Source organism: Sciurus carolinensis, chromosome 4 (genome assembly GCF_902686445.1).
Source record: "Sciurus carolinensis chromosome 4, mSciCar1.2, whole genome shotgun sequence".
Lineage (NCBI taxonomy): Eukaryota > Metazoa > Chordata > Mammalia > Rodentia > Sciuridae > Sciurus > Sciurus carolinensis.
In genome coordinates this window covers 92,533,481-92,560,635 of record NC_062216.1, presented here as the reverse complement: position 1 = coordinate 92,560,635, position 27,155 = coordinate 92,533,481, and the positions used below count along the sequence as shown (strand labels likewise).

Here is a 27,155-nt window from a genome sequence, read left to right as displayed (position 1 = left end):
TGTGTTTTCTATAAGAAATGAAAATTCTATTTCAATAGGCTTATTCCAGCAGGGGAAGAACTTGGACTAGAATAATGACTTGTTCACATGAATGTGTTCTCTTGCACTAGGCTACATGTGCTCTCATTACCATTTTACCTTCCAGTCTTTCAGACTGAATTTAGAAGTAGTCCCTCTTCTTTTAAGTGTTCACACGTATTGCTTGTTAGATTCCAATATAGTGTCCTTTTTTCGGGATTATAACCATGGGACATGAGTGTGCATACTAAAAATACTTAATATGCAAGTAGCATTGTTGTGAAATATATAGCATACATTGGACATCCTTGAATATGACCATGGCGTCAGATTTTGTTATTAAGTTTAGTGATCTCTCATTTGATATCTTTGATTCATATGTTCATTCAAAACTTAATGTATTAAGTTTTGGCTAGAGGTTGAAATTGATGGTCTGTCAAAAAAATTAAAAAAGAAAAAAAGCATAGTCCCTGTCCTCATGGTACTTATAATTTAATAGAGGGTTGTGGAAGTCATTGAAAAATTGGTATAAATCAATGTAAAACTAAAGTGCATAGTGAAGTATGCAGTGCAATGAGAGGATTTAGTGGAGATTGACTTGGGAAGGCTGGAGAGGATGACTTCGAGGAGGACACGTTGAGTTGAGATCTGAAGGTTGAGCAGGAATTGAGCAAGCAAGCTGGGAGGGCAGGGGCTGGAAACAGGCCTGGCAGAGGGAGTATCATGTGCTGATGTCTTGAAGCAGAGGAGGGTGTAAAGGAACCCTCCAAGGCTTGAGTGGCAGTGGGGAGATATAGATTGGTTCAGAGGATGATGATGACTATGGTTCAGAGTCCATAGATGTTAGACCATGAATCTTCATCCAAGCCATGCTGTGGATTTAGCCAGTATTCAGAGAGGTGGAACTCAACCAGACATTATGTGAGGGAAGCAGTTATCATGACACCTGGTATTTCTTGAGTATTTTAAAAATATAATACTGAATTTTTATGAAAGAATATGTATAACCTAATTTTAAATTATAATGCATAATAACATAATGGAGACCCATGAATCCTCCAGCCAACAGCAGAACGAGAGTGTTACCAAGCACTTGTATCTGCCTGTGTGCTCTGGTTTTCCCCTCCAGAGACTAGCTGTAGCTTGCATTTGTAGTACTGCACTGCATGTCTTCCAGGGCCTACTTTCTCCCACCTCTAAATACCATGTTTCCAAAATTCACCAAGGTTGTTGTGCTGTTGTGAGGCTCTAGTTCATTCATGTTAATCACTGTATAAAATTCCATGCTGGCAATATGTCATATGTATCCATCCATTTTCCCATCAGTAGTTATTTGGGGTTGATTCTATGTGATTTCTGCTTGTTGTTTTGCTCTTGCTCTCAAGGCTAACATGAATGTCTAGGATGTGATGCTGTTGGTCTCCTTGGGCACATGTTTCCCTGTGAATGAAACTGCTGGCTGAAAGCATGTATTAGTGTTTTCCAAAGTGGTTGTACTAATTTGCATTCCCACACTCTCTTCATTTACATCCTATGCAGCATTTGGTTTTGTTGTAATGTTTCTTAATTTTTGCCAATCTATTGTGTATGGAAATGGTGCTCAATAATCTTAATTTGTGCTTCCTCATATATTGTGACCTCAAGCCATCTGTTGTTTTGTGAGTCCCTGAATACTGAGTGTAGAGGCATGAGGTGACATGGTTATGGGAAGACTAGTTAGGAAGCACAGACTTCCTAATGAACCATCATTGCATGATGATAACTTTATAAATATATTTAATATGTCGCTATGTTTCTTATGTTAAAAGTAAATATCAGAAGGGAAAACAGCTCTTTTCTCACAGAGCATGAAATATTGGCTTTCCTTCTAACACTGCTTCAAGAAAAGCAGATCTAAATTCACCCATTTACCAGGGATGGGTGAAACCAATTGACATATAGGTGGTTTTAATTTTTTTATATACCTTTTTTTAAAAAAATTATTTAGTTTTTTTAATGTGGTGCTGAGGATCGAACCCAGTGCCTCGCACGTGCTAGGCAAGTGCTCTACCACTGACCACAAACCCAAGCCCAACATGTAGGTGTTATTTTTATGGAACTATAACTGATCATATTGGCTTCAAAGTAATCTTCTACAGAATTAATGCTGTTTTTCATTTGTAGAAGGTTGGAACCGAGTATTCATGTCAGCAGCTAAAGTTATGCTGGTCATTGTGGCCCTGAACATTGCTGTACCCCATATATGTCATCAGTTGTGCAAATCTTCTCCAGATGGAAGCTTATTTCTCTTTAATCATTAAATAAAATATCATGGCATCTTTTTACTTAGCACTTAAATGGCTAAGAACAAAAATGTAATTTTAATCCTTCAGTATGAATATTATTATCCAGAGATGGGGAAATTGAGTCTCAGGGCAATTATGTAAAATTCTTGCTATCACAAAGCCAGTAAGTGCTAGACCCAGATCTGAACTGATTGCACTCGTCTCCAAAATATTATCATTGCCACCCAAGTATCAGTCTTCCAATGCAGGGAGCTTTTATAAATTGAATTTATTATATATTAAACTGTATATAGATATTATTTAATTCTTGATACATCCATTTAAGCTGAGCTGTGTAGAATTCTTTTTTCATTTCAGATTCCATGAATATTTTTCTCCTTTGTGAGGAGGTTCTAAAACTATTCTGATTTTATTATAAAATTTAACTTCCTATTTTTTGTCAGATATTTGCATTGATTGATAAGTAATACAAGTGCTAGTTTTCTCCCTGTCTTTTAAGCACAATTTCTTTGTAGTATTTTTTGGGAAAAGGGTGAGGTCTTTCTCTCCCATGCTCGTTCGTGTGTGTGTGTGGGTGGGGAGGGGGTGGTTGTGGAGGGTGTCTTCTCCCACATTGTTTCTTTGCCAGCTCTCCTCAGCCAGGTGCTCCTCTCACAGCCTTGTGAGCTGCACTCTCTCAGTTATAGATGAGGAGATCACAGCTTGGAGCTCTAGGACTGCAAGAGACTCCACAAAACAGGAAGTAAATATAGAGCAGGACAGGAAGTAAATATGGAGCAGGATCTTACCTCTTTATAAGTATTGTTCCTCACCTCCTGTCACACCACCTTCCAAAGTTGTACCCATGTATCCATCTTTACTGAATGATTGTGGAAACAGAGTCACACAGCATCTGAGGACAGAGATTTAACACAGCAAACTAAATAGGCCTTTTCCTGTTGTCTAAGAGGAAGTTGTCTTCTCCATTGCAGTTCATATTGTTATTCAGATCAATGTCAGTTTTCTCATTTATTCCTGTCTCCTCCTCCCTTCCTCTGCTTTCCCCTTTTGAGTTCTCTGGGACCTGCTGTAAACTGAGTTCATTATTGAACTCACTTCAACTGTCTGCAGAAAGTTTGAAATTACTACTTGAAATTCCATTTTCCTCAGCCTTTGGTGAATGCACATGCTCACGCTGGCAGCAGAGACTCCATTTTTTCAAGTCACAGATAGTACTCTGGTAGGTTTCTATGCTGTGTACCAGGGGATTATGGGCTTAACTCTGGTGGTGTGTGCCACTGCCAGTTGACTGCAATTTTATGAGAGAGTGATTTACAACGTGTGAGTCTGGTAGTGTTTCTTCAATAAGGAAATGATATCTAGCTGGTCTGCACATCTCTGCTTGTTTACTCTCCTCTCAACTTTTTACCATTCTGTTCTGAAGATGAGATGAATATTGCTTACTCAGAAAACTAAACAATACAAGTAATAAAATCCATTCTCAAGTACTGTTGGTGAAGGGTTGCATAAGTCCTTAGCTTTTGAATTTAAACAGACCCTGTTTGTAAAATGGTTGAGGTGGGAGAGTTTGTTGAATTTGATGTCATTCAGTATACTTCCTGGAATTCAAATACTGAGAGACTTTTATTATTCACCAAATAAAATAAATACAGTTTTCTTTATTCCTCATTGTTTATGGGGCACAGAATCATTCCCTAATAAAGCCTTCTCAGCTACCCGGTTTGTCTTGAGGCTTGGATATCTGATAAACCTGCAGTGATTACTGAAGTCACTCATACTCAGCATCATCAATAACATGTTTAAACATGATAACATTTGAACATTTAAATTTCACAAATGGAATCAAATGGTCTGATGAGGATTATCTACATTGAAAAACAGTACTGTATATCTGAGCTGTACATATGTAAGCATTGCTTTAGCACATGATGCAGAATTATTTTTTGTACTCCTTATACTAGTTCTTGACACATGGTAGAAATGTAACAAATGTCTTTATGATTAAAAAAAGGAAGGAAGGAATTTGGAAGTAGACTTTCATTGTGGTATATGAATAATTGGTTCTAAAATTTTCCAGTCTTTTATTTTTTTGTAAGTTCCTTTACTAGCATTGTTGAGGCATCCATATGTTTTTCAGGATTCTAATGATTATCATTGTGCTGATGAAGAGCATCTTTAGAATATATATAACAACTGCTATTGAAATGTGTTTCTCATCTTTAAAAAGCTGGTCAGAAGGAACAGAGAAAGAGATTGGCATCCACTACTTGGATTGAGACCAAGACATCCAAACCATTAGATAGCTGTGTTATAGGAAATTTACCACATGACCTCAAAGCAGTTCCCTAAAGAGGTGGTTGATTATAATGATGGGCCTGATATAATTCCATTAGGATGCAGTTGTTAAAATTAATTTCTTTAAAATGAGATATGTACCTTTTCCCTGCTGGGAATTCAAATGTGGGAAAATACCTAATCAGATATACTGTCATTAAACCAAAAGGTTATGGAAACACCAATTATGCTACTACCCAGTTTAATGTTAAAATGAGACTGTGAACACTAGAGACACATACAATCCCTCCTAGCATATCTTGATCAAACTGATCAGTAACTAAACAATAATCTTTAAGGAAAAATCCTGAATTAAACATCTTTAGTTTGTAATTTTTATTATATTTTGAATTTTCATTTGAGGGTTTAGTTTTTTAGACTGCTGGTTACAGTGTCATTTTTTCATAATGTTGTGATTATGTTGTCCACAATGGAAAAAAATAGTGCATTTCCCCAAAGGGATGGGAACAGATGTGTAATCAGTACTTCAAATGTTGCATCCTTGAAGTCTTCATTCCTAAGGCTATTAACCTCTGTTAAGGCAAACAATATTATGCTTTCTCAAAAGCAAAAGAAAATCTTTAGTCCTTTCTAGGATTAATAAATTTTTATTATCCTTTCCATCTGTGAAAGGCAGTAACTTCGGAGTTGCTTAAGTTTTGATACATTGGACTCAACTTAACAGGGAGTGGCCAGGAAAAAAAACCAATTCTCCTAGATATTCACAGACTGTCAGCATGACTTCTTTGGCCACAAAAGATGTCTTTTTATGGAGATATTTTGTTGTAATTTCAGAAGGTGGTTGTTAGTTATCTTGGCTACAGTGCATTTAGCACATCTGGGATGTGTTCACATGAGGACGTTGGCTAAAAGCAGTGCCTTGTGGCCTGGGATTGACTCTGACACCGAAAAGACTATAAAGAACATTCCTTGCTAGTTGGCCTAACCCAACAAAGACACCTTCTGTGGGAGGCCCAGTCAGGAATTCATTTTCAATTTGAACAACCAGTACAGAAGTAGACCTTCTCAATTGTGGTAGAATTCTTTTCAAAATGGCTTAATGTGCTTTTAGTCCTTTCCCAAATTTCCTAAATTGTCTCCCAGACAATTATTTACAGTGTTGGCACCAGAATTTCTGACCAGGGTTCTACAATTACTTTATTTGAGTTAAAGTAATTTTGGGGGAATGACTCACATCTAAGCAACTACCACAATAACCCATCACAAGCAGTGCAGGCCACCAGGAAGCCCCAAGGCAAACTGACACAGGATTGCTTCTCATCCAGCAAATCAGAACTTGATAAATGACAACATAAGTTGGTTCTGCTGAAACTGGTTATGTGGCACTATTGGAGTTTTCCATTCTTAAATGAGAATGCTTAAGATGCATGGCATCCTGTTCCATTTATACCTCATTTGGTTTTAGCACCAGAGTTTGTCTTAGCTATAAACTATGTTTGATCCAATGTAAATTTTTTTTCAACTTTAGTTGAAGTTTTGTAAGATACATTTTATATAGTGAAATATATGCATGCTTTGGACTGACTTTGACATATTAGCTCACAAACATCTAATTCCAAGGTCTGATTAATATTGGAAAAATTAGGATTTTCAGACAATTTCTCCTTTGTTATCTTTACCTTTTTTTTTTTTTTTTCGTTGTTAGATCTTTATTTCACTTTTGTGGGAAGGTTTACTATAAAGTGAGAAAAATGTGTGAAAGCATGAAGTTATAAGCTCTTCTATGATTTGGATAATATTAGTACTATCAGGGAGAGCATCAGATACATAAAACTTACATAGCACTTAGTATGTGCTGGGAACTGTCCCAAATAGTTTGTGTAATTTTAACTATTTAATCATTAGAGAAACCCTGTGATGGTAGGTGCTATAAAAATTCATTTGCTTGAAGGAGAGAGGTCCAGAGTGGTAAGGTAACTTGCATAAGAGCCCCTGGTTAGTTAATGGCATGGAGGGGATTTGAAGGTAGGCAGTGTGGTTGCAGAGTTAAGAACAGAGATACAGGGAACCTACCCTTTCTAGATATTCTGAGTGTTACATAGAATAGTTAGAAATATTCTGATGAGGCTAGAATTGCATCAGAAGGATGTTGCTCGTTTGATTTTGATGTTTATCATTCTGATACTTGTGATTTTAATTGCCTGAAGAAAATTTTAAGATATTGACAAATATGAGCATTATTTTAGTTTACTGTGGCACCGTTCTACTCTATCGTTTTAAAAGGTTTATTCTTCTAACAAGATAAAGGGCATTTTTAAAGGGTAAGAAGCAGTTTTCTTTTTCTTCTTTTTTATTTAGTAAAATGATATTTGTTTCTTGGTTTGGTTCTTGGAGTAGTATGATTAAAGGAAGTGAGTAAGATCCTTACAGAGAGTAAAACAGGAGTAGATTCACAAGGATCCCTACTCACTTCAGGTTCTCTTCTGGACACCAACTCTAATTTGGCTTGTGCAATTTCATGAAAAGAGGCATGGATTTTCCCACCTGACCACTTTGTTCATTAGAGATGCACCAATGATATCTTGCAGGATCTGTGGGGGCGAGATTAGGTCAGCAAACCGTGCTACCCTGTGCACAAACTAGCACTTCAGTTCACATGAGCTCATGTTTTTCATCCCAGTTATAACTTCAACCCCATAGTTAATGGGGTTCTTCTGCAGCATCTCCTTCTGCTATAATGAGATACACAGGAAAAGCCCATTTGATTCCAAAGAAATGTTTTATTTTTCTTTCCCTTTTGAAAGGACTGTTCTTCAGGCATATATTACTAAATCAACTCAAAGAACCTTCTCTTTAAACAAACAAACAAACAAACAAACCACAGGTAATGACCATTTTCATTTCTCTTGTCTCCTCTAGACGCCCTTCTTAGGTTTTCTAAGGAAGAGTAGAGTTGCATTTAGTGGGGGAATAGCTCTTAAACCTCACTACTTTTTGTAAGACTAGTCATCACCTTACTACACTCCTGTCAAAAGGTCTTCAAGGAAGAAAACATGAAATAAGAAGCCATTATAGGTGTTTGCATTCTAAGGATTTAAGTATTGATCAATAAAAGTCACTGTAAAGATAAGCAACTGCTGTCACTGAGTATCTACTAAAATTCCTGGCACAGAGCATTTAGGACATGTTTGTTGCTCACCATGCACAAGTCAGCTCTGTTCCATGAGCATGGCTTAGAAATGCATAAGTGCATGTGAAACCTTCTCAGAGTCAATTGCTGTGTTTCCTTGAGACCTAGCACACAGCCCATTGTAAACTCTTCAGGAGGAAGATCATATCTTATCCTCTTAGGATAATGCCTAAAATGGTCGGTACCTGATGAACATTTGTAGAATGAAGAAGGAAGACAGGACCTGTTTACAGGTAATGATGTGAACCAAGAAAGACATAGAAAACTTTGAGAAATGATCACATAGTTCAGTTTGGTTAAAATATAATGTCTGAAGACACAAATCATTGTCAAGTTGAGGTGGGGGGAAAATAGATGATTCCTTAAATTTGAAGCCTCAGTGACCATAATAATTATTGTTTCTTTAAAATAAACAAAAGTCAACAGGACAGCATATTTAACAGAGAATGACTATTCCATTCTGAAAAATGAGTTTGAGGTGCCTGTAGAATGGCAAGACAGAGATGAGAAAATCTAAGTGGAAACAGAATGAGCAGCTTAGGGGAGAGCAAGGTCAAGGCTGGAGGAGACATAGTTGGCTGTTAGATCTGCAGAAGCAATTGTGCAACCAAGGATCAGATAAAATTGCAGTTGGGGAGGAAAGCACAACGGAAGAACTGAGGGCAAACCTTAAGAACTAGAGAAAGAAAGACAACCAAAGTGTGAGAAAGAAGGAGCAATAAGAGTCACATATCACAGCATAAAGACAGGTGTGCTTTGGGGAGGGCTGTGCAGGAATGGGAAATGGCCTGGATTTTGTAATCAAGGGTAGAGATTAGATCAGCTTCTTGCAGAATGGTAGTGATACCTCAGTAGTTGTATAAATTTAAATAGTTTAAACAAGCATTCTTTAAGTAGTACTTTTAAACCATTCTTTCTATTGAATTAATAACAACTCTAAAGGACACTTGGAGTTATACTTGGAGTTATTTCTTTCTTCTTTTTTTTTTTTTTTTGGTACCAGGAGTTAAACCCAGGGGTACTACCGCTGAGCTACATCCCCAACCCTTCTTTTCTTTTTATTTTCTTTCTTCCTTTACTTTTATTTTTTATTTGTTTGTTTATTTATTTATTTATTTATTTTGGTTATTTTCTGAGAGAGGGTCTTGATAAGTCACTAAGACTGGCCTTCAACTTGCTATCCTCCTGCCTCAGCCTCCTGAATCACTGGAATTTCAGATGTGTGTCATAGAGCCTGGCTGTGTTTCTTATACATGTGCAAGAAATTATATTTTTAAATGTTATATATAAAACATCCTACAATCAGTACAAAGTTGGAGACTTAGGAATTTTTGACTTGCATGTTTTATAAAGAAATACTAAGTCTTTTGCTCACTGTCTTTTGAGTAAAACTTCTTGTGTCTGACTATAACTTATCGTCTTATTAAGCTTAATTTCTGAGTGCCTACTGTATACCCAGATTTTTTCCAACTCTTTTAATAAGCTTTTCTAACTAAGTCTTTGTATTTCAATTCTTGGGGTGTTTGTTATTCTGTGTTATCTTTAGGAACTACTGATATTCTTACCAACACTACGAGCTCCATTTTTTATAGTGTTTGTGATTTTTCTAGTATATTCTACTCTATTTTATTTTTTTATTTCTGGAATAAATAAACTTATAAAAAAAATAAAGTCACTTTATTGAGGTATGACTGACATGTAAAAAATCTATTTACATTTAGTATATATACCTTGATGAGTTTAGAATTAGGGTACATCTGTGAAACCACCTCCTTCGTCTATGTCATAACCCCATTCATCACTTGCAAGTTTCTTCCCATCTCCTTCATTTGTTATGAGAAGTAAAATTATTATTTTGGCACACATTTATGATTTTTTGCCTCAGAAAATATTATTTGATATATAATTTAAAAGGACTTAAAATCAGCATACTGCAGTAACACAGCCACATCAATGTTTATAGCAGCTCAATTCATAATAACTAGATTATGGAACCAACCTAGGTGCCCTTCAATACACGAATGGAATAAAGAAGCTGTGGTGTATATATATGGGGTTAGGGTTAGGGTTAGGGTTACCTGAAAATGGAATATTATTCAGCCATAAAGAAGAATAAAATTATGGCATTTTCAGGTAAACGAAGGGAATCGGAGAATATCATGCTAAGTGAAATAAGCCAATCCCAAAAAACCAAAGACCAAATGTTTTCTCTGAAAATGGACGATGATACATAATGTGAGTGGGGGGTGGGGGAATAAGAAGAATGGAGGAACTTTGGATTGTGTAGAGGGAAATGAGAAGGGGAGAGGTGGGGGGATAGGAAAGATGATGGAGTGAGACAGACAGTATTACCCTATGTACATATATGATTACATGAATGGTGTGAATCCACATTGTGTACAACCATCGAAACAAAAAGTTGTACCCCGTTTGTGTTTAATGAATCAAAATACAGTCTGTAAAATAAAAAAAAATAAAAATAAAAATCTCAGAGGTCAAAACTATTCCCTGTCTTGAGATCAGAGACCCAGGATGTGTTAAGCAAAACTTTCAAATCCTAAAATCCAACAGACATTTTGATAGATTTCCACACATTATAAAAATAATTCCTTAGATGGCATCTTATCTAGATAAAGTCATACAAATTTGGAAGCTTTGTTTTGAAATGACAGGAAAAGGAAACTAGCAAGTAAAATTGGTTCACTGATTTAACAAATGTATTATTGATAACATTTACTGTTCTTATTATTTCATTTTAATAAATGTATGTGTTTAATAATAAAATTCCATATCTTAATGTCCTCTATAATACACAGTTTAAGCAGCATTTTAATATACTGACATTTTCCACTTTCATTCGAAAAAGAAACAATAGCTATCATTTTCCTGTCTTCTTATTAGGGTAGCACATTAAGAAAAATACTCCTGAATCGATACTTCAAAGGTGATTATGGAGTTGGTATGAATGGACATCTGTCAGGAAACTATGCCAAAATTGCACAAGTGGGAGGTGAGGCTTCTCTCTCTCTCTCTCTCTTTTTTTTTTTCCATTTTAGAATTCTCATGACATTTTTTTAAATGTAGTGTTACTCTTGTATTTTACATAAAGGCACAAATATAAAATATTAATTTAAAATGTACTATTAAAAACCTTTGTGGGCTAGGGATACAGCTCAGTTGGTAGAGCGCTTGCCTTGTAAGCCCAAGGCCCTGGGTTCAATCACACATACACACACACACACACACACACACACACAAAAAAAAAAAAAAAAAAGGAAAGAAAAAAAAAGAAAAATCTGTGCAGTTTGAGGTTCAGGAAACAACAGATTTGAACATTGTAGTTGCTTTTGCCTTGTGATTTTTGGAAAAATAAGTAAATTAAGTATATAAATCAAGGACAAAAATAAAGTTATTTTTCTTTTTCTATTTTCTTACAAAACAATTTAATTATGTTTAAGTACATGACATTTAGCAAAAAGTTTCATTTTTATACACTTTTGGTAATTTCAACTCAGTTTTCATTATATTTAACTATGTAGGAAAAAAAGGCTCAATGATAAATATTCTTATGTTGTAAGGATTTGAAAACATTGCATGCTAATAATGTCTGCCATTAAGTTTTGTTTGTTTGTTTTTCCTAATTGCAGGAAGCTTTTCTGGACAAGATTCAGATAAGATGGGGATTTCGATGTCTGACATCCAGTGTCTGCTGGATAAAGAGGGTGCATCGGAACTTGTCATCGATGTTATAGTAAACACCAAAAACGACAGGATTTTTTCAGAAGGCATTTCACTTGGCATTGCCTTGCTTGAAGGAGGAAATGCACAAACACAGGTGCCTGTTTATCAATCCTGGGCATACATTTGTTATTGTATTACTCGTTTACTTGTCATCAAAACCAACAAACAAAAAGAAGAGCCTCGCATTTTCCTTATAAATTTACTTAATTGGTTGTAAAAACTAGAGAACTTCACAAATTATTCCATAAAGCAGAACATCCTTAGAAACATAACTGACATTAGACCAGGAATTTCACTACAGTGAGCCATACGCTCACCTGCACACAAAGAATCTGACCATCTTCTCCAGAAGGTACACCCTTCCTTTGAAACTCTTGCCAGGTTGCACACAGGCCCCTCCACACCCACAGGCAAACGTGCTGTGTGAGCCTGAGAGCTGGGAAGTGTTCCCAGAAAACACACGCTGCCCTCTGGCATTGCTGCTTAAGGCCGATCTTTCTAGATTTGCCTGAGTAAATGAGCAAAAACTGTACAACTGTAACTAATTGGAATCCAAAACCCACTGTCCCTCCTCATAGCAAGCAGAAGTCACATATAATTCAATCTGGGATACTTTGCTGTAGCTAGCCATTGAATATGTTGAACAACAGGAACTTTAACCATATGACACATCCAATGACTGAAGCTTTAGGAACAAAAGCTTCATGAACAGCAAATGGCACAGTGACAAAAACAAAAACAAAACAATCTCCAAACAATGATATTTCTTAGTGGGAAAAAAGAAGAGTGTTGAAAGTTCCCATGGTACTAAAGCTGCAGCACAGATTTCTCTGAGGGAGGTTGAAGCAGGAGGTAATGGAGGGATTTGAGTGGGTTTTCTTGGAAATTATCTCATCTTCTCCTACCAGATATTCAGCTGGGACTTTCTAAAGAATTATCTAGGCTACTCCATTAAATGTACAGAATAGGAGTGAAAGATTTCTTGACATCTCTAGAAGCAATCCTTAGCATTAATATTATGTTCTGGATTCCTCTCTGGACCACTGAGGGTTATCAGATGGGATCATCCTTCATCTTCTGTGCATATTTGTTCTTACTTATGTCTTCATATATTGTTGGAGAAGAAGCCAGCTCCAGTCAGAAACTGCATATGCCACTTTTCAATTCCTGGAAAGTTGTTTCCTAGATTCCTTCATAACCAAAACATCTTTTAGTCCTTATTTTCCTGATATTTCTGTGGCATTTGTTACTGATGACTTTTGTTTTTCTTTTTGAGACTTTTTCTGTTTGAGTCTTGGGATACCCCCTTCTCTAGCTTCTCTTCCTACCTTCTACCATTTCTTCTTAGCATTCTGTGAAGTTTCCTCTTCCTCTGATTAACTCCTGAATCCTGACATTTCCCAAATTTCTTTGGACCCACCTTTGTTATTTTACTTGATCCCCAACCAAATCTCATTCATGTTCACATCTTTAATTTCTGCTCTATGCTGATGATTCTCAGTTAATTCATTTGTCGTCCTACATCTTGCATCTAAGTATCTTCCAGAGATCTTTAGAAGATGTTAAACAAATATCTTAAGCTCAACACATCCCAAATGGAATCCACAGTTGTTCTCCATATGCCCATTCCTCCCTGTGCATTGTCCCTCTTGATGAATGGCACTGCATCTATTCAGTTGTCTGCACAGAAACCAAAAGCTAGCCTTCACCTTAACTTACCCTTGCTCTCTTCCTGGACATCCCCATGGATGACCAACCTCTGTGGTTCTGCCCTCTTAACATCTCTCCTATCCATACTGTATTTTCAACCCCTGCTTGTCCAGCCCTCCTGATAGATCCTTCTTATCTTTTGTGGAATTGGGAGAAGCCTTTCAAGAGGTATCCTTGCTTCCAGTTTTGCCCTTCTCCAAATCATTCTCCCTGTTTCTTCCAAAGATATCTTTCCAAAACCTGTTATTGCCCTGCTTCTGGTGGTTACCTGCCCAACAAAGGCAAACTCCCTACTCTAGTTCATCAGAATCTTCATGATTGAATTCTTTCAACTTTTCCAACTTCCCTCTTCCCCTCTCTCCTTTCTCTTGCACACCAGCTGTATTGAACTCTTCAGTTCCAAAAATGGGTTATTTTTCATGTTGCTTGCTCTTCAACTCAATGGATTTCTCATGGAAGCTTTTTCTGACTTCCATGTTCCATTGGGAAGAACTGACTCCTAGTTGCTGTGACCTGCAGATATCTTTTAGCTGCTTTATTGGACATCTTCATGTGTGCTTAAGGCTCTGTCTAATAAATTAAAATCCTTAAAAGTTGAGACCACATGTTCATCTTTGTGTTTGGCACCATATCTGACCCTAAGAGTTTGTAAGTAAATTTACAAGTGAATGTATCTATAAATGGATTCAGTCAAACTCTGTCTTCTTCAGAGTCTTTCCTGTCTGGCTGGGGCATTCAGCAACTACTCCCTTATCTGAGTTCCCATAGCACTTGTTTCTTTAATTCTTACTTGCTGCTTTGCTTTTGCTATCTTTTTTGTTTGTGTTTTTGTTTTTTCTTTTTTATTTGCTCTGCATCCTACCTCTCCAATAAAATTTTAACTTTCTTATGTAGAGGATCAGGTCTTCTTATTTGTATCTATAGTCCTTTACAGCTATTCAATGGATATTTGTTGATGAAAGGACATTAGATTCGTATGTAAAAATCTTATAACATGACCTATCACAATCTCATTTGTTGGACTTCCCCTTGTCTGCTTCCTCACTTAAGTAAATTATTGTGTCACCTAAATGTCATCTGTGTCCTTCTGGCCCTAATAGATCTTGTTGATATCAGCCTGAATTCTCTACCTTGCCATATTGCAGACTGAAATACATCCTTCCCAAGATTCCTGCCAGTCCCCTGGAGGTTTTACATTCTCAGTTTCCTTAGTCACCAATATCCTGCATTTTAGTTCATGGGCTGTCTTGACAGTCCTCCTTCTGTCATTGAGATATGAATCAGAGTCCCTTCGTTAATTTCTACCCTCCTAACTTTATAAGTCAATTTAGATATTTGACATACTTTGTTAAAGATTAATTGGTGGGAGATGATAGAACTTATATTTCAATTTCAAATACTAATCATAACAATAGGAAAGAGAAAATCAAGCAAATCCTAGGCACCATTCTTGGTGATTTATATGTATTGGCTAATCCTCAAAAAAACCCATGAGGCAACATGAATTCTTACAGAGGAAGAAACAGACCCAAACTCACACCGCTACTTGGTAGAGTCAGGATTCCAATCCATGCAGTCTGAGTTCAGATTCTGTACTCTTAGTTACATTAAACATCTCCTTTCTAGAAATAACCTTCTATATCCTCAGCCCTGGGAAGTATCCCTGACTGACTCACCCTGCGTGGTGCCCTTGTCCTCTCTTGTGTCTCTAGTTCATTATTTTACTTCCCTTCTCAGCCCTTCCTTTTCCAGTCTGCCTCTCCTCTTTGGACCAAATCCTTCCTCTGTCACACAGATGTGTATATCCATTACCTTTGGTGCCTAACAATAACCTAGCTCTCCTCACACTCTCTGCCACCCCCTGAGATACTTTCCAAAGCAAAAACAATATCTTTAGTAAGAGAAATCCTTACCTGTTGAGATTATATGAAACATACTTTTACTTTTCTTAAACTCATGCTCTTCAGTGTTGTAGAACCCTGGTTTTTAAAGGTGTTGTGTATGTGAATGATCTATTGTTTTAAATTTATATTGCTCTTTTACATTTTAGTGGTTTAGAGTCAGAATATCTAGATTTAAATCCTTGCTCTATTACTTACTTACTGGTTATGTAATATTGGGCAAGTTGCGTACCGTCACTGAATCTCACTTAATTATCTATAAAATGGCAAAAGAGCTTCTCATTCATCACACTGTTGGACTGAAGGTATCTACAATGTGATGTGAAAGATCTACATAAACTGGAAAACTCTGTTTCAGTAGAGCCACACCATTTCTGTATCTCCCTTATTAATATATTGGGACCTCCTTCTGCCTTCCAACCATATTGTTTTAAAAATATTAGGACTTAAGCTTCAGCTTAATTTGTGGGACCATAGAGATCTGTGAATGCTGCATTTATCCTTTTAACCAACAGAACCAGCTTGGCTGTTGGGCTGCAGTTGCTATGGTTACTGTGACTTTTGGCCGGCTTCCTTGAGGGTTGCTTGCCCTCTACTTGGGAGCTTCCTCTTGTGTGGGTGGGGCAGGCATTTCCTGCTTCATAACTGCACTGTGCATATGCTTTGCCCACATAGGAAATTGCAAGACCCGATGCCTTTAGAATCTCACATGTCCCAAGACCTGTGGGTTGTGGTTCTAGGGACTCCTTTAGGAAAGCATATCTGAAAGAGTCAAATTCCCCAAAATGATCTGTTTAGATTCTTATTTTGGAATATGGAGAGTTCTCCTTGATCAAGTAATTGTTTATATATGTTTTCTTTACACTGCCACTTGTTAAACTTATATAAATCTCTTTTTATTACTATAGTTATAGGATTGTTATCTTCATTAATTTTTTACTGTTTCTCTTATTGTGTTGTGATTGTGTCATAGTTTATTATTGATAGCTTATAATTCGGCCCCCATTTCAAATTCTGCCTTCTCTGGAGTATATCACCTTTCCTATCTCTTACCTCTTCTTCTGGCTACTTTGATAAGATGTTGATCAAACAATGATTAGAGTAAATATTTCTAAGTCTCAGTATTTCCACATCTTACTAAGATAATTTTTATCATATTTTTGATGTTGAATCCTTTCTACATCATTATTCATTATAGAGCAGGATTTAAGTTGGATTTGTCCTAGACCCCATGTGAAGCAATGTAACTAATGAGTACTGAAAAAACTTAGTGCCTATTTATCAGTAGGTTCCTATGAGTGAGGTAGTCATGGTAACCATTCTAAATTAAATGTACTGTAATTTAGATAAAGAGAAAAATAACTTCATAACATAAACTCATATTTTATACAGAATAATCGTTGGACTTATGGCTTGTTTTTTGGATTACAAACCTATGAGGCCAGGGATTTTGGTTACTTTTCCTTTTTTGTCTATCTTTAGCACTGGCGTAGGGCTGGCACATAGTAGTCATTCAGTAAATATGCGTTCAATCAATGTATGACTTTAAAATAATATAAAAATCAAAGAACTCTTCATACAACTTCTTACAATAACCTTATAGTTTAAAAAATATATAATCAGTAAGAATAACTGAAATAGCATATTAAATTTTTTTTTAGTAGATAGTGCTAAGTCAATACTAGCTATTATTAGTTCTCATTAACTAGTACAAGAGACTGAAAGGCTGTCAATTTATGAAGTAATCATGGGTAGCACATTAAATGTGTGCTTTTAGCTGTAATGCTTGTGTTTATTCTAAGCATAAAAACAACTGTTTTTCTCCTCTTGGGTATTGATACCTTAAAATATATTTTCTTGCAGTGTTCCTTCTACCAGCAGTTGCATGAACAAAAAAAGTCAGAAAAATTCTTCAAAGTTCTCTACGATCGAATGAAGGCTGCTCAGAAAGAGATAAGATCAACAGTGACAGTGAACACCATTGATCTAGGAAGCAAAAAGAGGGATGAGGACAGTGAGTTGATGGCATCCAACCCGCGAATAAGAGGTAAAGAACTCTTTGGCTCTGGGGGAGAATAGAGTGAAAGGATCGTGAAGAGAATGCCTCTCTTGTCCTTGTCCTCTCCTTTATCTTGGCCTAATACTGCTTCTGTGGCTCTGAGCATGAACTTCCATCCATAAAGAGTTTTGGTCATGGGCCCTGCAGGACCAAACTTAAATGGGGCTTAATCAGTGTAAAGCAACCAATGACATGAAAACTGTTTGACTTTACTGTGACATGCATGGTAAAGAACAACTTCCTAAAACCTTTAGAGTAACCATGAAAATTTAAGATTTGGAACAAAATTGGTAGCATTAAAACTCTAACAAAAAAATCCTGGCATTTGAAATAACAAAATTATCACAATATTAAATACAAATCATAGAGATGTTAACATTTTGAAAGTTGTCATATTTTTCCTTCTTTTGTACATAAATTCATAGGTGTGTGTGTGTGTGTGTGTGTGTGTGTGTGTGTGTGTGTGTTTCTGATATAGATATCAGAAAATCCTAAAATTGGCTAAGGATTGAAATCTTTTCTTATATTCCACTGCAAATGTTAACTTTTCAGTTCTCACCTCAAATCCCTTCTGGGAAATTGTTGCATCTCTTGTCAGATGATTTTTTAATAGTTGTTAGAGAATTTGGGTCTCTGGTTGTTTTTTTTTTTTTTTTTCCTTAGAAAGGAAATAGTTCAGAAATATAAGAGTTACTATTTTATTTTCAGTAAGAGATTCATCACTACATTTAAAAGAGGGTATGAAAGGGCAATTAACAGAAGCTTCTTCGGCAACATCTAAAGCATATTGTGTATACAGAAGAGAAATGGATCCAGAAATAGACATTATGTGCACAGGCTCAGAGGTGGGAAACGCGGAGGAAAAATCTGCAGAGGAAGTAACAATGAGTCCCGCAATTGCCATCATGCAGCCAATCCTGAGATTTCTTCAGTTACTGTGTGAGAATCACAACCGGGAGCTGCAGGTATTTGTTCTGTTTTGTGTGAAAGCTGAGAATAAGCCTGTGGTTATAAGTAATTAAACTCAAATAAAGCTAACACATAGTTTTGGAGAGAGATTTGGAGAGATAATCAATAAAAGCAGCAATGCTTTTCTGAAATTGAAGAAAACTTTTATATCAGTGAAGAAAAATGAGAAGAAAATTCCTTTATGCATGAAAAAATCAGATACACACATTATCATCCTGTATACCCACAACTCAAATCTTTTTATCCTCAATAGGCTTTATCTGTCCCAGTATTTTTGCATTTGTTGAGGAAGGTCAAATTGGTGTCATCTATACCTTTCATGATTTTATAAAGTTCAGGGGTTTTCATAATTTCCAATTCAATTTATATTTCTTGAGTAAGGTTACTGAATATGTTTTATGTCTTTATTAGAAACAAACTTAATACAGAGAAGAATTTTTTTACATCAGTGAAGGTTGATACCCTTGTAAATGAGTACAGCCCATGTTTTGGTGTCTTCTTTGCTATGTTGTGCTTTGTCATTAGACAGATGAGCTCAGGGATGCCTAAGAATTTAAACCTTTTTCTTTTTTTGCATTATTTGTTATGTCCCATGGCAAAGCCACAGGAAATGTTGAAACCATTGATTGGCCTGATTGAAGGTGAGTGAGTATGCTTACCTGAGGAGGTTCCAGTCAGCAGACCATCTCAGGCATAGCACACCTTCCATCATGCCAGGCCAGCCACACTTCCAGGTTGTATGGCTGGCGAAAGATTCCGTTAATGAAGCCTAGTAGAAGTGACTGAAGTCTGCAGTGCGTCTCTCCTTGCATTTTCACTACAGGTGTTTCTAAGATCACCTGTCCACAGTAGAAGACAACAGAGTGTGAAGTTGTGTTTTCTGGAGATGGTCTAGAGTGCAGGGGTTCTGAATTGGTGGGAGATGCTATGTTCAGATATATTGGACTAAATGTCCTCCAAGGGGATGAGAAACTTGGAAATTATAGATGTTAGAAATCATGACTCTTGTGGATCATCCCATCACAACTTGGGGAGAGCTTCTACAACATGGTTGGCAGGCCAATCAGGAAGCATTCCTTCCGAAGAGAGGGTACTGGATGTGTGCCTACATGCTTGTCCTAACCCAACTAGTCTGTCAATGGAGGGCACAGATTTATGGAATAAATAATAGACTGTAGAGCATTTGGGTATTTTCCTGATAGGAGTATAGGATCCAACAATACAGGAAATTGCTATATTTAAAATAGTTTTAAGAAGAATAAATGGTACCTTGACTCCATGTACAAATAGAGAAACAACATGTATCCCATTTGTATACAACAATAATTAAAAAAAAAAAAGAATAAATGGTAGAAATAAGTTCAAATGAATAAATTAATCAAAATAATAAATATAAGCAATGCATTAAAATAAGATATAAAACTCTTCCTTCCTTCTTACCATTTCACTAGGCTTATTCCCCAAAGAAAATTACTATTAATAGGTTGTTTCCTTGAAGAAATTTTTGTGCCCATATAAACTTTGATATGTATGCAAACCTTTTATTAAAGAAAATAAACATTTCATCGTATTCTCCAATTTACTTTTTCATTTATTAGTAAACCTTATTACTAAATTACATATTGTTAGGTTATGCCTATCAGTACATACTGATGTGCCTCATTTTATATCTTTACAACATACCTGGGTTTGGATGTACTATTATTGGTTAAATCAGTCAGTTTGCCATGGGTCTGATAAGAGTTTTCTCTATAATAAGCAATGTATAGTCAACCTCTTTGTAGATAGATTTGGCATAACTTTTTGAAATTTTTGATAATGCTTCCAAGTTGTATCATTTACAGTGAACAAACAATGACATTGCACTACCTGTCAGGGACCATTCACTTGAAATTTGATGATTTCTCTCTCTAATGAATTTCTTTGTATATTTACTTTTTTTCTTTTCCTTTTCATACTTATTATTTCTCCCTCACTATATAGTTTTAAAATAATGACATTGAGCAGTGTTCATTATGAACTGTACTGATCGATACAGATCCTTGAGCTAAAACCTGCCGACCTTTTCCTATCTTAAACCTAAGAGAAAATTAGTAAATGGGAACACTTTCCCACACTACCTCAGGGATCTTTATGAGTTAGGAAAACACATATACAGAGAGAACTGAAAACCATTAGCATAGTAGTTATTTTTTTTAAACTCCTCTGATGTATTTTCTTTTGTCCTCAGAACTTCTTGAGAAATCAAAACAACAAGACAAATTACAACCTTGTCTGTGAGACCCTCCAGTTTTTGGACTGCATTTGTGGTAGTACAACAGGCGGCCTGGGCCTCTTGGGTCTCTACATCAATGAGAAGAATGTAGCGCTGGTCAACCAGACCCTGGAGAGTTTGACCGAGTATTGCCAGGGCCCGTGCCATGAAAATCAGGTAATTGTGAAAGCAGTTCCTCATGCAAAAGCAGTCATGACTCATGAGCAAAGGGCCAAGTTAGGGAAGCAGCCAACCTCTGTGTACATTTGAAAGATCTTTCTTCTCGCTTTGCCAGACATTTTTACTTTCCTAACAAAACATACAAAGACTGAATTATAGAGTAGTGAATACTGTGCCATATCTTTATTTAATTTCATCGTAAAAGCAAATTCCCATGAAAACGTTCAAGATAAAAGTCAGAATTACTGAAGAAAGGGTAAAATATGTCTCTTTCCCAAAGCTCAGTTTTCATCTCTAGTGAATCTTTCCAGGATCGTAGAATAAATTTCCTTTTGCCCCACTATGGGGGTAGTGTATATTCTCTCTTTTATATTCACAGTTCACTTATGAAGGAAATGTTATTGCTCCTATTTTGCTGACGAATGGGTTCTGACTCAAGAGATTAAGTGACTTCCCAGTTTTTTCAGAGTGCCAGAATTGGTTAGTTGTAGAGTCATTCCTAAAACTCACGACTTTAGACTCTGAGTCTAAATAGAGTGCTCTTTTGACTGTATTAATTTTGGAGGGTGGCACAAAGTTCAGTACTATTTTCTAGAATGTATGTCTCTGATTCTGTTTTTGTTTTGGATATCAAGGACACATTGTGGGAGAAGACATTAACCTTTGGTGAGTAGAGGAAAAAGGAGTCAGATGATATTTTTGCTTCTACGCAAGCTTTGTAGAGTTACCATCACAGGCTTACACAGTTCGTTTTCCAATCACAGACATTTCTGGATATAAATGTTAAAGAAACCATTGAAAACAAACATCAGTAGTTAACAGAATGTAAATGAGAAAAAGAAATTTGTTTTTGTATTGAAAATTACATATACACAGAATGCCTATGTGTACATGTACATATGTGGAAACATATACTCACACACGTATACATTGTAAGTACATAAAACATGTAAATAACATAAAACATGTGCACAAGTAAAACATGACAATTACTGACATAAATAATTTGTTATAGGGCTAATTTTTCCTTCTTTGTAATTTGCATATGACATATTAAGAGTTTGTGAATTTTACCCTGAATATTTTTGGATTCTGTTTCAATTTCCTAGGGCAATGATACAAGAAAACCTAACAGTTGATGTTTAAGTTAAGGAAAAATATACAAATTTAGAGATTTGATTTTGTTGTTGATAAAGCCATGTCTATCTAAAATAGAAAATATGTATGCCACACATTTCTATTAGTATTTCATGGGCAGCCTGTAAGAATGTTCCCAACTCATGGTCTTATGGAAAGGGTGAAATTGAGTTGTGAAAATAATTTATTAACACCAAGTAAGTTCTAAAAGTAAAAACTAATAATAAAATAACTCAAACCCCACATATAATGCCCCATGTTCTGAAAATGTGTGGAAGGAAGGAAGGTTGCTAGCAAATTCTAGAAATGAACTGCAAATAGATTCCCTTTAAGTTTAGTAAACATTTCATGGGCAGAAACATCTAAGGAAATAATGTGGAAGGTGGACGGAAAACAGGTTTCCTCTGTGCCAGGGGAGTGAAAATTTCCTTGTATGAAGGAAAAATAAGACCCATGCTAAAAAGCAGTCATGTCAGAGTTGTCTTGATATTACCCTTTCTCATTTAACTAAGCAGGGTTTCAATTTTTTTCATACTCCATGGCAAGGTTCTGTATTGTAACATAGTCCCAAGAATCTAGCCCTCAAACCTCTGGGATTTTAAGTTCTATAAAATTAAGTTCAGAATCCTAGCATAGATCTTTACCTTCAAAATGTGCATATTTATGTCTCAGGATGTTGTATGTAATTTCCCCAATCAAAATCTCTCTAAATAGATCACCTAGGTTTAAGAAATCTGCCAAACATTTCCCTTAATCACCATAATTGACAGTGTGTTCCCCTGAATATTAGGAGAGTCCCACATCACCTGTCTTTGCTGCTATCCAGCACATGCAGCAACACCTCTCAGCACCAGTTTAGCATTAAGTAACAACTAAATTAAAGTGCTACATCAGTCCTATGAAACTTACTTACAAATCTCTGTATTTCATATTCTCTTAGGATGGGTGAAATCTTAAAACTTTAAGTTTAAAGAGCTCCTCTGTTGATGGCCGTATTAAAAATCTATTGGCCAGAAGAGTGTTTAACTTCACCAGAGGTCTTTGAAATTCTGAAAAAATAGTTCATTTTAAAAGACAGGTGCTTCACAGAGTATCTGTCTCTCTCTCTCTTAGTGTTCTGTGTCCAAAACCTCTTAACTAATACCAATCAATTAATAAACTCCACACAAAATAATAAATCAAATACTTAAGGTTAAATCTTAATTATGTTCTAGAGGTCAAAAAATAAAGGTGATTTTCCTGTTTTATGTCCTATTATATTTAGTGTTTTCAGGTTGTAAATAAAAGGTTATTTTACAAATATTTTGCTTTCTAGACCTGTATTGCTACTCATGAATCTAATGGGATTGATATCATCATTGCTTTGATTCTGAATGACATAAATCCTCTTGGTAAATACCGAATGGACCTGGTGCTCCAGCTAAAGGTAGAGTAAATCCTCTGTTCAAATGGGAAAAGTCACATTCCCTATGTAAAACTCCCTCACAGAGTTGACTCTCAGTCTTCAAACGGCTTTTGTCAAATGCAAGATGTTATCAGATTTTCAACTAATGAGTTGACAGAAAGGGATTATAAAATCAAAAGACTCACAACATTCCTGATAAAGTGTAAATTTAGCTTTGGGGTAATGTTCAATTGCAAGCTCCTGTGTGGATGTTCTCTCTAACAGCCCCCTTTTTTTCACTACTTCCTTGCTGTTTTTATTTTGTAATTTTCATTATATAGAGAAGCAAAATGTGCTGCCCATTGACCATACTGTGTACTTATAGCCCACCTCAGCTAGAGCAGGTCACAATTCATTAGACAATATCAAAGGAGTGACACGTTTTAGTTTTATGTCTTTCTTCTTTCTAAATCCCTTTTACATTAAAATCTGAATTCCCCTCAAAAAATGTTGTCATATTCACACTCCCTTTAAGAGAGCCCTTTAATTCAAGCCTTGTACCCACTTTCAGCAGTTTTGTTTATCAGAAGTCAGGAACACAATGGCATTTAATTTTTTTTTCTTTTTGAACTTTTTGTTCAAATGAAATTAGACAAATGTATACACACAACAAACTATATAAATCCCAATTGCTAAGGCATGATATTCAATTGAGATGAATTATTAAAGAGCACATTATTGTGTTTAGTGTTGATCAGGTTTAAAAAAAAACACAATCACGGGTAAATGCAATTTCTCTGCAAAGTCAGGGCTATCCAATATCATAGAAAGCATATAATTAAGTTGAACTTTGTATGGGTAAATTTATGGACAAGAAGAGTAGAAATGATATTTTTATGATTCTGTTTCTAAATGTAGGTTTAGGTATCAGAAGAAATTTACTTATGTCCTACTCATGTGAAGGTTGTGCTAAAGGCCCCAAGTAGGCAGGTACTTCTGTTTGCAGAAGAGATGAGTTTGTATTTTTTCACTGTCACCTGTGAGCTTTGAGTGCTTCCACTCAGAACAGAATGAAGGTGGTCCCCATGTAGACGGCACTTGTGCCTTTTGACTTGCTGGCAGTAGCCTCAGTTAGTGATGCCTCTGGGTCCCTGTGATAGTCAGCTTCATTTGAGTTACATAAAAACTTTTTGTAAATTTATCTTTAACCATAATTCATAAAGAAACAACATGTAGATGCCTTGGTCTTTGACTTTTGAAACCTCTCGTTAGTCTAAAGACTTTCACGTTAATATGTCTTTTTTTATTAGTATTGGATTTTTTTTTTACAGACTGCATTTTGATTTATTGTATTTGTACACATATGCGTTACATCATTTCATTTCTGTGGTCGTACACGATGTAGATTCATACCATTCGTGTAATCATACATGTACATAGGGTAATGATGTCTGTCTCATTCCACCATTTTTCATACCCCCTCCCTCTCATTTCCCTCTATGTAATATAAAGTTCCCTCATTCTTCTCTCACCCCGCCCCATCCCTACCCCCATCATATACCATCATCCACTTATCAGGGAAAACATTTGGCCTTTGAATTTTGGGGACTGGCTTATTTCACTTAGCATGATTAATTTTAGTACCTATCCCTCTATTCCAGTAGTATTCTCCAGTTCCATCCATTTAACTGCAAATATCATAATATTATTCTTCTTTATGACTGAATAATATTCCATTGTGTATATATACCAGTTTCTTTATATTTAAGGGCATCTAGGTTGGCTCCATAATTAGCTATTGTGGACTGAGCTGCTGTAAACACTGATGTGACTGTGTTACTATAGTATGCTAATTTTAAGTCCTTTGGGTATAAACCGAAGAGTGGGATAACTGGGTCAAAAGGTGGGTCCATTCCAAGTTTTCTGAGGATTCTCCACACTGCTTTCCAGAGTGACTGCACCAATTTGCAGAATTTATAAAGCACTTACAAACCTTTATACCAAAAATACAAAGAACCCAATCAATAAATGGGCCAAGGAACTGGACAGACACTTTACAGAAGAAGATATACAGGCGATTATATATATAAATACATGAAAAAGTGTTCAACAACTCTAGTAATTAAAGAAATGCAAATTAAAACAACTCTAAGATTTCATCTAACTCCAATTAGAATGGCTATTATCAAGAACACAAACAATAATAGATGTTGGCATGGATGCGGGGGAAAAGGCACACTTTTACCTTGCTGGTGGAGTTGCAAAAATATGTCTTAATGGAGGGAGAAACTTTAATGTTTGGGCCAGGGGTTGGGGTACATGCCTATGATCCCAGTGACTCTGGAAGCTGGGGAAGGAAGATTGCAAGTTCAAGGTCAGCTTTAGTAACTGAGTGAGACCCTGACTCAAAATACAAAATAAAAAGGGCTGGAGTTGTAGCTCGGTGGTAAAGTGCCCTGGGTTCAATCTCCCATGCCAAAAATAAATAGATAAATAAATAAAGTATGGGTATATAGATCATTTACAAATCCAGACCTATGGAAAAAAATTAAATGGGTATGGTTTAATAGTACAAATATATAAGATATCTCAATAAAAATATTTTTAACAAAGGTTTCTTTAAATTTTTATTTAATAAACACATTTATTTATATCTTCTAAAATATGGTAGTTCGATAAATCAAAGTTTGTCTGAAATACCAAATGTACAGGTTTGATTTGAAATATTTTCAGTATAGTTTTTTGCTTAAAGAATGAGGTGAATGTAGTTTCTAAACAGTCTGTGAGGCTTTGTGCACTTTGGCTAATGTGCAAACACTGTCTGCAAGACATAAAGATATATATTGGTAAATTGAGGGGCTTTCATTGGTAGGGGGCTTTAATAAATTCTCTATAATATGCAAATTCTGTGTTAAAAATAGTAGGGTTTATTTTATATAATTAACTCTTGAATTTGATCACTTAATTGTTCATAACTTTATATTTTATATACTCATTTAGTATAATTCTTTATGAATTTTTCAAACGTATATATTATCTTTTACTTTTTAATTTCATTTTTTATCACTGGTCTGTAAAGATGAAATGCTCAGTTTGTAAACAGATAGAATTTTTGTTTTGTTTTGTTTTGTTTTGTTTTGAAGAATCTGGCTTCCATTTGGAAGAAAACCCCCTATTAACTCTGACACTTCCATTTGATTTTTTAGTCTATATAGACTCTTGTACTTTAAAATTGATTCAGTCTTCAGGAGGTCATTTACAAGATTTCTTTCTATTTTTCTGACATAGTATGAAAAAGGAAATTGGTCAAAAAATACCATATTGCCGATAGCATTCTGAAATTGGATGTAGTTTTAAGCTATTATGTATTGGTCCTGCTGCGTGTGATTCGTTAGAGAAGCCCGCTCATGTTGCCAGGGAGTAAGTTTTGAATTCTGTGGAGGTCTGTTCAGATGGCTCTAAGGATTTAAGCTCTTCACTAATCCTGAAATCATATTTCTTAGTTATGTTGTTTATGCACGATCCCACATTATAAAATTGGGTATTAGAATTGGTGCAAATCTGCAAAAAATGAAAATGGAACAAAACTACTAAGATCTTTTCTTGTGGGTCAGTGGCTTTGGTGCCATCTCCATGTTTTCATCTTTATCATCTTCTAATATCTGCCACTTCAAGATAGTCTTCATGGGGTACTTCTGGAATAGAGGGATAGGTACTAAGATTAAACAGTAGAATTACTTTGCATAATCTTATAAAAATTAGTATGCTGATTAGCTACCTAAATTAAGCACTGATTCAACTTATTTTTTTATTTATTTGGCGGTGCTGGGGGTCGAACCCAGGGCCTTGTGCTTGCAAGGCAAGTACTCTACCAACTGAGCTATCTCCCCAGCCCAAAGAGAAGCAAAGATGAGAGGAGGGAGGTTTGGCCTATTCAAAAGTCTTTTCCGTCTGATGGTCCAGGGAGGGACTCAAACCGTGGTCCTTGTGCATGCTAGGCGAGTGCTCTCCAAGAGGAGCCATCTCTTCAGC

At 35.9% G+C, this 27,155-nt stretch overlaps 1 protein-coding gene across 3 annotated transcripts in view; it reads left to right on the top strand.

Moving 5' to 3' along the window:
* The window catches only part of Itpr2 (inositol 1,4,5-trisphosphate receptor type 2), a 462,398-nt gene that overhangs the window by 301,013 nt on the left and 134,230 nt on the right, over positions 1-27,155 (top strand). For all 3 annotated transcript variants that reach the window (XM_047550877.1, XM_047550878.1, XM_047550879.1), the window contains 6 exons: positions 10,690-10,798; positions 11,436-11,623; positions 17,004-17,187; positions 17,908-18,164; positions 20,399-20,599; positions 23,055-23,165. In XM_047550877.1, coding sequence (XP_047406833.1) covers positions 10,690-10,798; positions 11,436-11,623; positions 17,004-17,187; positions 17,908-18,164; positions 20,399-20,599; positions 23,055-23,165 — 1,050 coding nt within the window. The remainder of the gene's footprint in view (positions 1-10,689; positions 10,799-11,435; positions 11,624-17,003; positions 17,188-17,907; positions 18,165-20,398; positions 20,600-23,054; positions 23,166-27,155) is intronic.